At 44.7% G+C, this 14,552-nt stretch overlaps 1 protein-coding gene across 1 annotated transcript in view; it reads left to right on the top strand.

Annotated features, from left to right (window-relative positions):
• KCNV1 (potassium voltage-gated channel modifier subfamily V member 1) overlaps positions 1 to 1,096 on the top strand; it is a 125,189-nt gene extending 124,093 nt beyond the window's left edge. Inside the window, exon 2 of the mRNA XM_040433841.1 lies at positions 588 to 1,096. Within this exon, the coding sequence (XP_040289775.1) occupies positions 588 to 1,096 (509 nt within the window). The remainder of the gene's footprint in view (positions 1 to 587) is intronic.
• Positions 1,097 to 14,552: the final 13,456 nt, after the last annotated feature.

Raw genomic sequence — 14,552 nt, 5'->3', positions numbered from 1 at the left:
GTTTTCTTAACAGGAATGATGCTTTTCCTGGATTTGAACAAGCATTTGCCCCTTTCACATACAGAGATAAACTCTGAAGTGGCTGATGCAATACTCAAAAGATTTTTCCCTCAAAAGGGAAAGCTAACTCCTTCTGCTGAGTCAGAGCATTACTCAGTACAAACAACTAAATAGTGCCATCTAAAGAGAGCTTATAGAAATACATACAAAATGTTGTTTAATACAAAGCATAATCACATTAAATAACATACATTCAAGAACAAGTTGGATGTACCTTGTTTGAGGGACTATATCTGGCAATAAAACGTACATAACCAGAACTAGGAAAACATGGCTGCCATCTTCTAAGAATCATGCCACACCTGTCCACCACTTGCGTGTGGTATCTCATCTCAACTCCAGTTCACTTCAGTTGAGTTCAACTGCAATACCAGGCACAGGTAATGAACATTTGTGGTGCTGTTGCTGGAAGAACGCAGCCTTTTTTTTCTAATCTTAGATAACCCCTTTCAAAGCCTTTTCATGCTGACATGGACGGGCTCATCTCATTCAGTAGAGTGAATGTTTATTTTCTTTTTACTTTTCAGGTCTAAAGTCTTTAGGAATGACCATTGCTCAGTGTTACGAAGAAGTCGGCCTTCTGCTTCTCTTCCTATCAGTGGGCATTTCCATATTCTCTGCCCTGGAATACGCCATTGAACACAACGTTCCTGACACAAGTTTCACAAGTGTCCCCTGTGCCTGGTGGTGGGCGACAACCTCCATGACAACTGTAGGCTACGGAGACATCAGACCGGACACCACATTTGGTAAAATTGTCGCCTTTCTGTGCATTTTATCTGGCATTTTAGTTTTAGCCCTACCAATTGCTATTATCAATGACCGATTTGCTGCTTGTTACTTCACATTAAAAATGAAGGAGACAGCTCTGAGGCAAAGGGAGGCCTTAAAGAAGCTAATGAAGAACATCAGCACCGAATCCGATATCAACGTGAATCTAAGGGACATTTATGCCAAAAGTGTCATGGAAATGTTACGACTGAAAACCCGAGAACGAGCAAGTACAAGGAGCAGCGGAGGAGATGACTTTTGGTAAATCAGGACTGTTTCTGGTTAATTTTTAAACTTCTTTATGTCTCAGCAATCATTGTGTGTTCCTTGGATGTGACTCTTGGCATTCAAGTGTAGCGGGCATTTGTCACTTCATTTTAGGGGAATTTTCTCATGCTGCACTGTTTCTGCATAGTGATAACTTAAAGAAGAAATTCCTGCTGGATTTTGGAGACCCCATTCAGTTCAATGGCTGCACTGCTTACACAGCTATCTTTGATTGAACAGCAGGTGTCAGGACTAAGATCGTTGTGTAGCCATAGCCTACTAAGCTCCTTTACTGCACAATAAGTCCAAAGTCTGGCTCCAGAAAAAGGTGTCCACCTGCTGTGCAGGTTCTGAATAAGTCATAAGAACTACTGCTCAGGTTCTAGGAGAAACCTTCAAGACAACACTGTGGATTTCGAGATCAGTGGGGACTACCAAAGTGAGACTTTAGTTATGTGTTGTCTGGATTTGCTTATTATCTGCTGATAATATATTGACACCTGAAGGTCTTCTGATCCATTGTCCTCATGACACTTCCTGTTCTTCTTGTCGAGTGTGGATCCTAATTGGCATACATCATATAAGTTAAAAAATCATAATACCGTATTTTTCGCCCTATAAGACGCACCGGCCCATAAGACGCACCTAGGTTTTTGGGGAGGAAAATAAGAAAACAAATTTTTTAAACCAAAAGGTGTGCTTTTGGTGGGTTTGGAGCTAATGGTGGTCTGTGGATGGCACTATTACTGGGGATCTGTGAAGGACACTGTTATGGGGGGATCTGTGGATGACGGACACTGTTATGGGGGGATCTGTGGATGACGGACACTGTTATGGGGGGTTCTGTGGATGACGGACACTGTTATGGGGGGATCTGTGGATGACGGACACTGTTATGGGGGGATCTGTGGATGACGGACACTGTTATGGGGGGATCTGTGGGTGACGGACACTGTTATGGGGGGGATCTGTGACGGACACTGTTATGGGGGGATCTGTGGCTTGCACTGTTACAGGGGGATCTGTGGCTGGCACTGTTACAGGGGGGATCTGTGGATGGCACTGTTAGAGGGGGGATCTGTGGGTGGCACTGTTATATATGTGCCATCCACAGACCCCCCACCCCATAACAGTGCCATCCACAGACCCCCCCAGCCCATAACAGTGCCATCCACAGACCCCCCCAGCCCATAACAGTGCCATCCACAGACCCCCCAGCCCATAACAGTGCCATCCACAGACCCCCCCAGCCCATAACTGTGCCATCCACAGATGTCCCCCATAAAAATGTCATCCACAGATCCCCCCCGCCGCTCCAGTATACTAATATAAAATGTCTTATTCAATTGATAGTTATTAAACATGCCCCCCAACTCCTAATAGTACCGTACATCCTAACCGCTTCAGTACAACCCAGGCAGGCAGGCCGGGTGGGCGGCGCGTCACTCACTGACATCACTTGCCTGCGCCGCCTGCTTTATTCATAAAGTAGGTGGCGCAGGCACATGACATAAGGGAGTTACGCTGCCGCCCGCCCGGCCTGCCTGCATTCTACTGAAGCGGTTAGGATGTACGGTACTATTAGGAGTTGGGGGGCAAAGCGGTTAGGATGTACGGTACTATTAGGAGTGGGGGGGCATGTTTAATAACTATTAATTGAATAAGACATTTTATATTAGTATACTGGAGCGGCGGGGCTATAGTACACTGACTGCACCGCCCCGCCGCTATTGCCGGCCCCCAGCTCCTCCTCCCAGTCCCTCCCCCACTCGCTCGTACATCGCAGCTTGCGATGTAAAACTGCCAGGATTCGCCCCATAAGACGCAGGGGCATTTTTCCCCCATTTTGGGGGGAGAAAAAGTGCGTCTTATGGGGCGAAAAATACGGTATAAAAAAAATAACGTAGTGTACAACGATCATCCGTGAGATTGAAACTACTGACAGGTCAAGTGAATAACCAATTGCTCCTGTCAAGGGGTAGGAAATATTAGGCAATAATTTCTTGATGTTGACGTGTTGGAAGAATATAAGGATCTAAGTGAACTGGACTGAGTCCAAATTGTGATGACTAGATTACTGGGTCAGAGCATCTCTAAAAAGGCCAGTCTTGTATGGTGTTCCAGGTATGCGGTGGTTAGTACCTACCAAAAGTGGACCCAGTAAGGACAATCGGAAACCAGTGACAGGGTCATGAGCTGTTTTGGCTGCATCAGAAGGACCTACACAAGGCAGGTGATTTTAATGTTATGGATGATCAGTCTATGTTATAATTCAATACTAAAAAATACAAGATCTGTAATAACATACAGAATATTACAACAATGTTTGTAAATTGTAGGCCCATATCAATGAATATGTGTTTTAGAATATTAAATAGGATATGCTTGAAGTGAGTCTCCAGTTGGATACTAAAAAAGTCAAATTTTTATTTTATTTAATTTTTTCCGGAATATACATTGATGGAGAATAATTAGAGACTCAGCAAATTGGTGGCGTCCTGTTGTTTTGGGCATCCATCGGTCATACATTAATCAGTTTTACATCAATTTACATCAATATTTTTTCCTGGAAACTCTGAAAATCTTTCAGATAGCTGTCTGCTGTCAACATATCTTATTAAAGAGATTTCTAGGATTTGAAAAAAACATGTCCTCTTTCTTCTAGAACCAGTACCACGCATACGTTGTCAGTGGTATTGCAGATCATCTCCATTGACATGAATGGGGCTGAGCTGCAATACCATGCACAACCAGTGTACAGCTGTGGAGACAGTTTTGAAAAAAATAGGCCATGTTTTTCTAATCTTAGAAAACCCTTAAATATAAAACACCTAGGATGAAGCCATGACATTATGTATACAGGTCAATATGTTACCAAATATTTGAATTAACATACCGGTTATATTTAAAGGGATATTCACACTTCAGACAAATGTTTGATAGGTGAGGGTTCTACCTCTTTGCTCCTGAACTGTCACGTGAATGTGTATCATCTGACTCCCATTAAGTGAGTTGAGATGGACAGTGGTGTCCACATTTGGAAGTGGACTCACTGGAGAACTGACTGCTCATTTTAGGTGACCACTGTTTTCCTGGGAGATAGAGGTTCCAGAGATCCTCTATAATTGTCTGACCGTGGACTATCCCGTCAAGACTAGACAGAATGATTTAAAGAGAATATATCAAGAAAATTCTAGTTTTCTATAGTTAAGTGGAAATGAAGGTTTATACTCGGATCTGGCACCTTTTAAATGTATGATTAGTGGGGTTTTATACATTTACACCTAGTCAAGAGTTGTCTGTTTTAGATAGTCCCCATTTGGAAGACGCCCACCATCTCTGAGACTATTAGCTCTAATATGTGGAAGAGCCTAAGAGCAAGTGATTATTTTTCCTGCAGCTCTGCCTCAAGGCAATTGAAGCATTAGACAGTATCTACTGAAGTAATTAGGCTGTTCAAATCATGGAAAGAAATATTGGGTCCTCCAGCAGGAGAGAAATGCTCTTTGTAGCCATTCTCTTTTCTGACCCCTTTCTATCAACTCCCCAGTAGGGTATTTGAAGATACTGTAGGTCTTCTACACCAAACAACCCTTTTAAATAGCATCTTTCATCACTTACCAGTAGGTGAAACGGTCGGTCCTTGTATGCCGACTTCTTATGTAAAAAAGACTTCTTATAATATGCTAATTATACCCTAGATGAAACGAGGGCATGTCATTGCACATCCTTGCACCCAGAGGCCTGGCTGCCTGTCTCCTATGCCCAGGACTGGTGCAAGGATTTTTGCCACCCTAGGCAAAAGCTAATTTTGCTGCCCCCTTGACTCCGCCCATTGACCACACCCTTTGACCCGCCCCTTTTTTGTCGGCCACCTATTTAATGATTGTTCCATGCAACATTTTACTTGACCAGTTAATTTTTGATATTCTACAGCAGTCCTGTTATAACCCCCCCCCCCCCCAATCAGCCTTTCGACCAAATAATAAAAAATAATAAAATAGAACATTTAATTAAAACATTTTAATTGTAAACATTTTCTCATATGCGAAACATAAGATAGCAGCATTGCACATATACAGCAGCACGTACCTCTCACATCCAGGGCCTCCAGGTGACGTCTCCTCCAATGTAGATCTTCTCAGTCATCATCTTCTCCATTCGGTCCGGATACTTCTCTCAGCCGCCTCGTCTCTGCAGAGTGTGACACACAGACATCTTAGTGTCCTCACTTTCCTATCATCATCCCCCAACCTGGAGTCCCCACAGTGTTACCCTGCTGCTCTCTGTGCCCCGGCCCCAATACCACAAATACTATCCTGAAGAAATAATAGTGCCCCCATAGTAATAGTGCTCCTCATAGTCCCAACAATAGTAATTTCCTTCTAGAATGCCCTCATTAGTAATACTGCCCCCTACACTGCCCCACATTAAGTAATATGCCCCCCACACTGCCTAACATTAAGTAATTTGCCCCACACTGCCCCATATTATGTTATTTGCCCCCTACAATGCCCCACATTATGTAATTTGCCCCCCACACTGCCCCAAATTAAGTAATTTGCCCCCACTAAGTAATTTTGCCCCCACACAAGTTAATTTTGCCCCCAGACTGCCCTCCATTATGTACTTTGCACCCCCCGTACTTGTTTCGCTGATCCTGTACAGTCTGGCAAGTACAGGATCAGATCAGTGACACAAGTACAAGGGGGCGGGTGCTAGTGTTGTTGGGAACTTGGGTCCGGTGGGTGACACCCCATCGGACTTGTATCACCTGGTGCTACCCGCACCCGCCGCACCCACCTCGCAACGCCACCGGCCCTGCCTATTGGTGCCGGCCCTGTCTATTATGCACTCCCACAGCTGTGACCGGCCAGACAGTGAGAGCATATTCATGCCTGGCCTGAAGTCTCGCATGACCACGTTCGGAACATGTTCAGTAAATGGAAGGTCTCCATCCCTTTATTGCACATGTGCTGAATGCACTCCTTCAGGGCCAGACGTGAATATGCTCTCACTGCTTGGCCGGTCTGTCACAGCTGTGGGAGCGCGACATAGGAAAAACGGAGCCGAGCCTCTGGGTGCAACGAGCTATAACTAGGAGGTAATTTGCAAATTATAAAAAGCTACCAAAGATATCATTGGACTCTGCAGACAAGCACCGATCTACGGCAGCCAACCGTTTCACCTACTGGTAAGTGATGACAGGTGCCCTTTAAGATGGTATGTTTTATGTTTTAGAATCAACAAAAAATTCTTGAAATCTTACAAAAATGATGCTGTTGCCCATAATAACCAATTGTCAAAAATCAGAGGTGAAATGTAATGACCATTGACAACTGCTCTACTCTTAACAGGCACAACTTTTGAGACAACTTTCTGCCCAAAATCATAATTCTTTTACTAGCTTCTATTTTCCTATCCGGATGATGATAAATTGTTCCTATGTGCAATGAAAGGGAGAAAAAGCCATAAATACAAAAACAATTCTGAGCCTTCGAAGTTGCTTTTTACCCAAAACATAAAATTATTATTTCAGCCAAAGTTTAGTAATATTTACTCAAAGAGATATTGACCTTTGTTGCTGCAGCAAGTATGCAGCTGTATCTCAGGTCCCTCACTATAAGGCCTTATGCACACGACCGTTGTGTGTTTTGCGGTCCGCAAATCACGGATGGCGTCCGTGTGCGTTCCGCAATTTGCGGAACCGCACGGACAGTCTTTAATATAACTGCCTATTCTTGTCCGCAAAGCACGGACAAGAATAGGCCAGGTATTTTTTTTTTACGGAACTGAGCAACGGATGCGGACAGCACATGCTGTCCGCATCTTTTGCAGCCCCATTGAAGTGAATGGGTCCGCATCTGCCAAAACCTGCGGCTCGGATGCGGACCAAAACAACGGCCATGTGCATGAGGCCTAAGAGACAGCTGAGGATCCTGGAGAGAAGACAGAAGCAGGTTTTTGTTTGTCTTCTCTATTTTTACATACACAGCACTTAAAGAGTGCAGGGGGGGGTCATTATAGGGGTTAGATAACCCCTTTAATCACACAGCAGGACAAGTGACTTCAGAGCAGTGAGCTAAGGAACTGCCTCATCTTCCTCTTTGCTCTGCTTGTTAGGAATTATGAACCTGAACACTGCTGATCAGATCTTCAGCTGAATCTCTGGAATGGAGTTCATAAGGAGACAAAGTACAGAGAGGAGGGGGGGTTAATGAGCAGCAGCTCTTGTATGCAGTCTCCATTACCACAGCCCCACATTACCACAGTCTGTTCTGTCCATTCTCTCTGTACTTCATGTCTCCTCATGAACTCCATTCCCACAGAGATTCAGCTGAAGATCTTATCTTTATTCAGGATCATAATCCTTGACAAGCAGAGCAGAGAGGAGGATGAGGCAGCTCTTTAGCTCAGTGTTCTGAAGTAACTTGTTCTGTTGTGTTTTTAGGATGGATTTTGTGTGGACTAATAGGATGGCAGCCATTTTACTTCCCCTGATGATTGCTCCCCAGACAAAATGAGCCATTGTAACTAAAGAAAGGTATTTGGGAATATATTTATAATGAAGTAATATTTAACTTTTTTTTTTCATTTTCCTAATTCTTGAAGAACCTCTTCAATGAGTACAGTCTATAGAATAGAGGCAGAGGTGCTACTGCAGGTTCTATTCAGCCAGCAAGTTTTGGCTCTAACCACACAAATGGACCAATTTGGAAGAAAAAAAGAAGTGTTCTATTGTAAACATTCACCTTAAAGGGGTTGTCTACCTTTTTAATGCTTTTTTGGTTTACCTCCCATTCACGTGACTGGGGCTGAGTTGCAATACCAAGCACAGCTGCCATCAAATGGATGGCACTTTGTATGGTGAGCTGTGAGGAGGCTGCGGCCTCCTCAAACAGCCAATCAACAGCGGTGCCAGGAGTCAGAACCTCGCCAATCAGATACTTATGACCTACCCTGAGGATAGGTCATCAGTATAAAAACTTGGAAACCTCGTTTAAAAATCTTGACAACTCCTTTAAAGTAATTGTTGGTGTTCATAAATGGTAATAAGTTTATATTCTGAGACATCACTACTATATATGACCCCCCAATACAAAAGAATGTGCACTTTATGTACTGTAAACAGTCATCATTTTGTGATCTAAACCATACTGCATTTTGGAAATCACACATATATGACCAGGATCTTATATATGTCAGCTACAACCTTCACAATAAAATGGAATTCACTCCTTTATATTAATCTTGCATTTCTACAATTAAATCTTAAAAATTTCAATGCCAAAAGTGTAACAAAAATGTAGAAGCACAATATTATTTTTCCATTACGATAATATTTTTAATATTTCAATTATCTTATATATTAGTCTGAATTTTCCTTAACACGCTATTATTCCCTGGACACAGGGATAGTACAGACAGGGTTGTACACAAATACCGTACATTGTATATGTTTTATGTACACTGAACTCCTAAATATAACATTTTGTGATTTTATTTGGTTATATTTAATGCTGGTTAATTTTCCAGTGTGTTGGAAATAGGCCTTAAAAATAATAAAGAAACTGCTAATTTTAATTGTATAGAATTTTGTTTTTCTTTTCTTTGTAAATGTGTCCACAGGGTGAAACACCAGAGGGAATGTATCATGTGGGGCGACGATAGCAGAAGTATGCACTTCCTTCCAATATCGCCTATATATACAGTGCAGCTGTACGTGTGCTTTATGGCAGCAACAATAAATGACATAGAAATAAATAGATCATTTCTATCTCCAGGAAGTATTGGAGTATAACTCCCTCCCACAGATATCAGGGAGTGACAGGGGGGCTGCATGCAAATACATGTATGTATGTATAGTGTATCATTTGCTTTCATAAATTACCTAAGAGTTCAGTAGTACCACTAAGATGGGAATGTCATCAGAAAATGTTTAACATAAAAATGCTTACGCATTCCCTTTAAATGTTGACACATTACCTTTAAATCACCTGCTGACCCCGAATCCATCTACTAAAAAAAAGCTAAGAATGTAGGGAATTGTGTCATTTTCTAACGAGGGTCCTACCGACCCCTAGAACATATCTCAGGAAAACACCACAAGGCAAGCAGCAAGATAACATAGCAAGGACCAAAACAAAGACTTTATTCATAGAGATACAGACATGACAGGAAACTGGTCCAGCAGGTAAGGGGCCAGTGGCAGGTAAGACCACTGGACCAAGTGCACCAGTTTGACTTGGGGCCAAACCCAGAGGGCAGAGACTCAGTGAGCCCCGTTCTTCACAGAGCTCCTGATGGTGGGGATGAACTTAGCCAAAGCCCCCCCTTCGCAACCTCGGGATGGTCCCGGTGCACTTGGCCACTTACCTACAGAGACTGACAAGTACCAGCAGTCCACACAAACATGAGAACGACTGGAACCCAGGCAAACAAACTGGAACCCAAACAACTACACAGTACACAGTTCAGACAAGACAAAACATGAACCAGAACAAAAGCAGATGTCTGGACCCAGGGCCGTCATTAGGGGGGGGGGGGGGGGGGGCAAACTTGGAAATTGCCCAGGGCCCCAATCCTCTAAGGGGCCCCCTGCTTCAGTGCTGCTGAACGTTGGAAACATGAGGTATTCGGGACTCCGGCAGTGTTCCTGTTCCAGCTTAGGAGTCCCTGCTCTATGTCCATATATGGAGTCAGTGCTTCTGGGAGTCACTGCCCTAGCGCCATATATGGCTGTGCGTGCGCTTCCGGTTTGACGCCATGGTGACATTTTACCACGTCACCTGAGTGGTTAAAAGTCCACAGTCAGCATTACCGCAGATCGCGGACATTGGCCGCGAGTGCCTGCCGCTCCAGAGCGGACGCCATCTTTAAAGACCCAACATGCACCATACATTTATGGAGGGGGTAGGGAAGGGGTTAATGGTTACATGACCAAATGTGTCTAGGACAGAGCTTTCTTTTCTTTATGCATGGACTACTGGAGCTCATGGAGGTACTTTCGGAGAGAGGGGTTATGTATGCCTGTAGGCGGTCATGTGAGGGGGGTCTAGTGGTGTGCAGTCCTGGGGTACATGCTGTATGACCACCCGCTTCATTGCTATAGCTTTTTCTGAGGGAGGGAAAGTCATTCCTGTGAGGGGAGGGGGCATGTGGCATATTCTGGGGCCATGAGGGTGCAGATCTGTGTATGGGGGGCTTTATGGGGTGTAAATCTGTGAGGGAGGGCCAGAATCAGCAGACTGTGTTGTTAGTAGATTATTACAAGATTTGAGGCCCCCATTTTTGATTTTGCCCAGGGCCACATTTTGTCTAAAACCGTCCCTGTCTGGACCCCATGCGGAACACATGCAGAGCTGCCCAAACAGACAAACAAGCAGATGCCTGGACCCCATGCAGAATGACACATGACAGTCACAGGCAAAGCTGCGCACATAGACTAGATGTCCTCCCTTCGTAGAACCCAGGAGACCTCTCACCAAAGACTTAGACTCGGACTAGCAGATGCCTGTTCACCATGTGGAGTTAATCAGTGTGCAGACAGAGCTGCACACAAGACATAGAACCGGGTTAGCAGATGCTTGTTCCCCATACGGAGTTAGTTCTGTTTATGTAGTATATGGTTGAGGGAGTGGCACCTTCGAGTGTGAATGAGCTCCTATTTTATCTTGGGAGTAGCATTCCTCTGCACTTTTGCCCTTCCTATCCAATAGAGCGCCTTGATTAGGTGGTACATATGGGTGTGCTTGCTCCTCCTCCCATTGGTTGCTTGATGCACATGGAGGTGACTAGGAGCAGCACACCATATGTGCGGCGTCTGCGCTCCTGAACATAGAAGCCCAATGGCTTAGGTAGGTTTAGCGTGGGACCCGCCTGACCTGAGACCACCTTGGCGCTTGGTAGGCGGGCACAGATGTGTTTTCATCAAAATATATTGGCTAAGTGTCTCAGATTTCTTTACATCAGAGTGAGGGCTTGGTCCATATGCTTGCATCTATTTTATTAAGTGCATTATTATCTTTTTTCTGTAAAATTTTTAGTCCATGGGTGAACAGACAGCTGCACCACAAGGCACAGAACCAGACAAAGTGACCTTGATGTCTCACTAGGTGACCACACAGACAGGGCAGATGGAATATCCCCAGGTCAGTTGTATAGCTCCTTCACCCAGCAAAAGCTGGAGACAGACTGACCCCAAACCCACAGCAAACAGGATAATATAGCAGGGTAACAGATGGCATCTGACCACCTAGCAGACCACACCCAGACAGAACAGGGAACGTTAACCACACACCAGGAGTAACAAGAACCACAGCAGGGAACAGTTCACACAGAGGTCACATACCTATACTGCAGCCAGCACACCCAAACAAACAACCGGCATACACGGAATCCACCATAGCCAGTACGAGTGAAAGGGCAGCCAGCCTACAAAGCCATAAACTGTGCCAATAGGGAACTGAACAGTGAAGGCACAGGGAGACCAATAAAAGCCACAGTTCACACACGCAAGCCGCAACTAAACGTAGGTCATACCAACCAACCTACATGCAATCCACCGGAGTCAGTACGCCAGAGAGCCACTAAAGCGAGTATGTACGGCAACCCAAGACACAGTAAATGACACTGTGACAAATTGTAGCTTATTATGACTGCTCCAGTGGGCAAACGGATATCAAATGTTTCAAGATATTTGATAGATGGAGGGTCACATAAAAAATGAAAAGGCAGCAAAAATTTTATTAAAACGTGTTTATAAAAACCTATAAAATCTGTCATTTTCTAAAGATACATTCTCATAAAGAAGTGTGGCCTGCTGAGTTATGGTACTTCCATAATAAAAGAAGGCTGAAAATTGGAATCTATGTCTCTTTGTTTTTGCATTTTTGTATCTAGAATTTCATGCCAACCACAATGGAATTTAATGAAAATAATTTGTTCCATCGATCTTCTGCTCCTTAATTATAAGAGTTCCAAGACAAGTCTGAGGCAAGTCTGGTTCACCAGATGAGTTTTGAAAAAAGTAAAATGGAGATACTTATTTAGTATGTATTTTCCAAAATCGTCGTAAGTATGACTTAATGGGTTTAGGTTGTTGCTCCTACAGTGATGCAGGAGTCACAATGGTGGGAAAAGTCATCACAGATTTAGATTGTTCCATAGCTGATAAAATAAATATTTCATTTTCCTTATTATATGCAAGCACTGGCGTAGCTATAGGGGCCGCAGCGGTCACAATTGCAACCGGGCCCCTAAATCAGGGGGGCTTCAGCGCTGCACACCTACAGCACTCCCACAGTGAGTCACTTACAGCGTGTGTGTGTGTGTGTGTGTGTGTGTGTGTGTGTGTGTGTGTGCAGCCGGACAGGGAGTGCCAGGGGTGCTGTATTGTGGCGGTGGATCATGCGGGCAGTGGGACTCGGTGAGGAATGTTGGTAATCACTCACCTCCTTAAAAGGGTGGATTAAGTGCATGATAGGCCTGTCTACCCAACTCGGGACCAGCCCGAGTTGGGTATGAAGAGGCTGCGGTGCTTTGTAAGCGCCAAAGTCTCTTCCTAGGCCATATGACATCGTTCACGTGGTCTTGGTGCAGCTCTGTTCCATCTGAGTGATTGGGGCTGAGCTGTAATACCAAGCGCAGTGCTATCAAGTGGACAGCGCTGTGCTTGGTAAGGAGCAAAGAGGCTGCGGCGCTCCCTGGAACTTTGCGGTCTCCTCAATCAGCTGATTGGCGGGGGAATACAGATGTCATAGATGTTACCTGCAGTCCTATGTAGCACCCCACATAACACAGTGAACTATTGTGTTATGTGGGGTGTTACATAGGACTGCATGGAACATCTACTACATTATCTGCACACAGAAAGTCATCACTGTTATCTGGGCTGTTACATAGGACTGCAGGTGACAAATTTTAATTTTAGTTGCCAAATTTAAAATACATACGATTATGATAAAAAAAATAGTAGTGGGTTGTAGTGGCTCACTCCTTAGTGGTTACAAGTAGAGATGGCCCGAACTATCCGACGGCGAACAGTTCCCGGCGAACATAGCTTGTTCGCGTTCGCCTCTGCCGGGCGAACACATGCGATGTTCGGTCCGCCCCCTATACATCATCATTGAGCAAACTTTGACCCTGTACCTCACAGTCAGCAGACACATTCCAGCCAATCAGCAGCATACCCTCCCTCCCAGACCCTCCCACCTCCTGCACAGCATCCATTTTAGATTCATTCTGAAGCTGCAGTCTTAGTGAGAGGAGGGAGACTGTAACTGCTGCTGATTTAATTGGGAAATCGATAGCTAGGCTAGTGAATTCAGTGTCCACTCCAGTCCTGAAAGACTCATCTGATCTCTGCTGTAAGGACAGCGTCCTGACAGCACCCCAAAAAGCCCTTTTTAGGGCTGCAACATTAGTCTGCTTTTTTTTTTTCCTTTATATACATATTGCAGTTGCCTGGCCTGCCTGTGTGTGAGGAGCTGCAGGCCCACAGACTGTAGTGTGCCCACTGCCAGTGCTCACCCCTGTCATTCCGTGTGGCACAGGACTTTGCTTAAAAAAAGGCACTTAATTTTTACACTTTAATCTAAGGTTAGTTGCCTGCCAGTGTGTGTCAGGCTGACTTCCACTGACTGTAGTGTGCCCACTGCCAGTGCCCACCACTCATACCGGCTGGCACAGGACTTTGCTTAAAAAAGGCATTTAATTTTTACACTTTAATGTAATTTCAGCTGCTTGCCTGCTGCTAGTGTGTGTCAGGCCGACTTCAACTGACTGTAGTGTGCCCACTGCCAGTGCCCACCCCTGTCATACCGAGTGGCACAGGACTTTGCTTAAAAAATAGGCACTTAATTTTTACACTTTAATCTAAGGTTAGTTGCCTGCCAGTGTGTGTCAGGCTGACTTCCACTGACTGTAGTGTGCCCACTGCCAGTGCCCACCACTCATACCGGCTGGCACAGGACTTTGCATAAAAAAGGCATTTAATTTTTACACTTTAGTGTAATTTCAGCTGCTTGCCTGCTGCTAGTGTGTGTCAGGCCGACTTCAACTGACTGTAGTGTGCCCACTGCCAGTGCCCACCCCTGTCATACCGAGTGGCACAGGACTTTGCTTAAAAAATAGGCACTTAATTTTTACACTTTAATCTAAGGTTAGTTGCCTGCCAGTGTGTGTCAGGCTGACTTCCACTGACTGTAGTGTGCCCACTGCCAGTGCCCACCACTCATACCGGCTGGCACAGGACTTTGCTTAAAAAAGGCATTTAATTTTTACACTTTAATGTAATTTCAGCTGCTTGCCTGCTGCTAGTGTGTGTCAGGCCGACTTCAACTGACTGTAGTGTGCCCACTGCCAGTGCCCACCCCTGTCATACCGAGTGGCACAGGACTTTGCTTAAAAAATAGGCACTTAATTTTTACACTTTAATCTAAGGTTAGTTGCCT

Source organism: Bufo bufo, chromosome 5 (genome assembly GCF_905171765.1).
Source record: "Bufo bufo chromosome 5, aBufBuf1.1, whole genome shotgun sequence".
NCBI lineage: Eukaryota > Metazoa > Chordata > Amphibia > Anura > Bufonidae > Bufo > Bufo bufo.
Note: the sequence above shows the minus strand (reverse complement) of the source record. Positions and strands in the feature narration are given on the sequence as shown.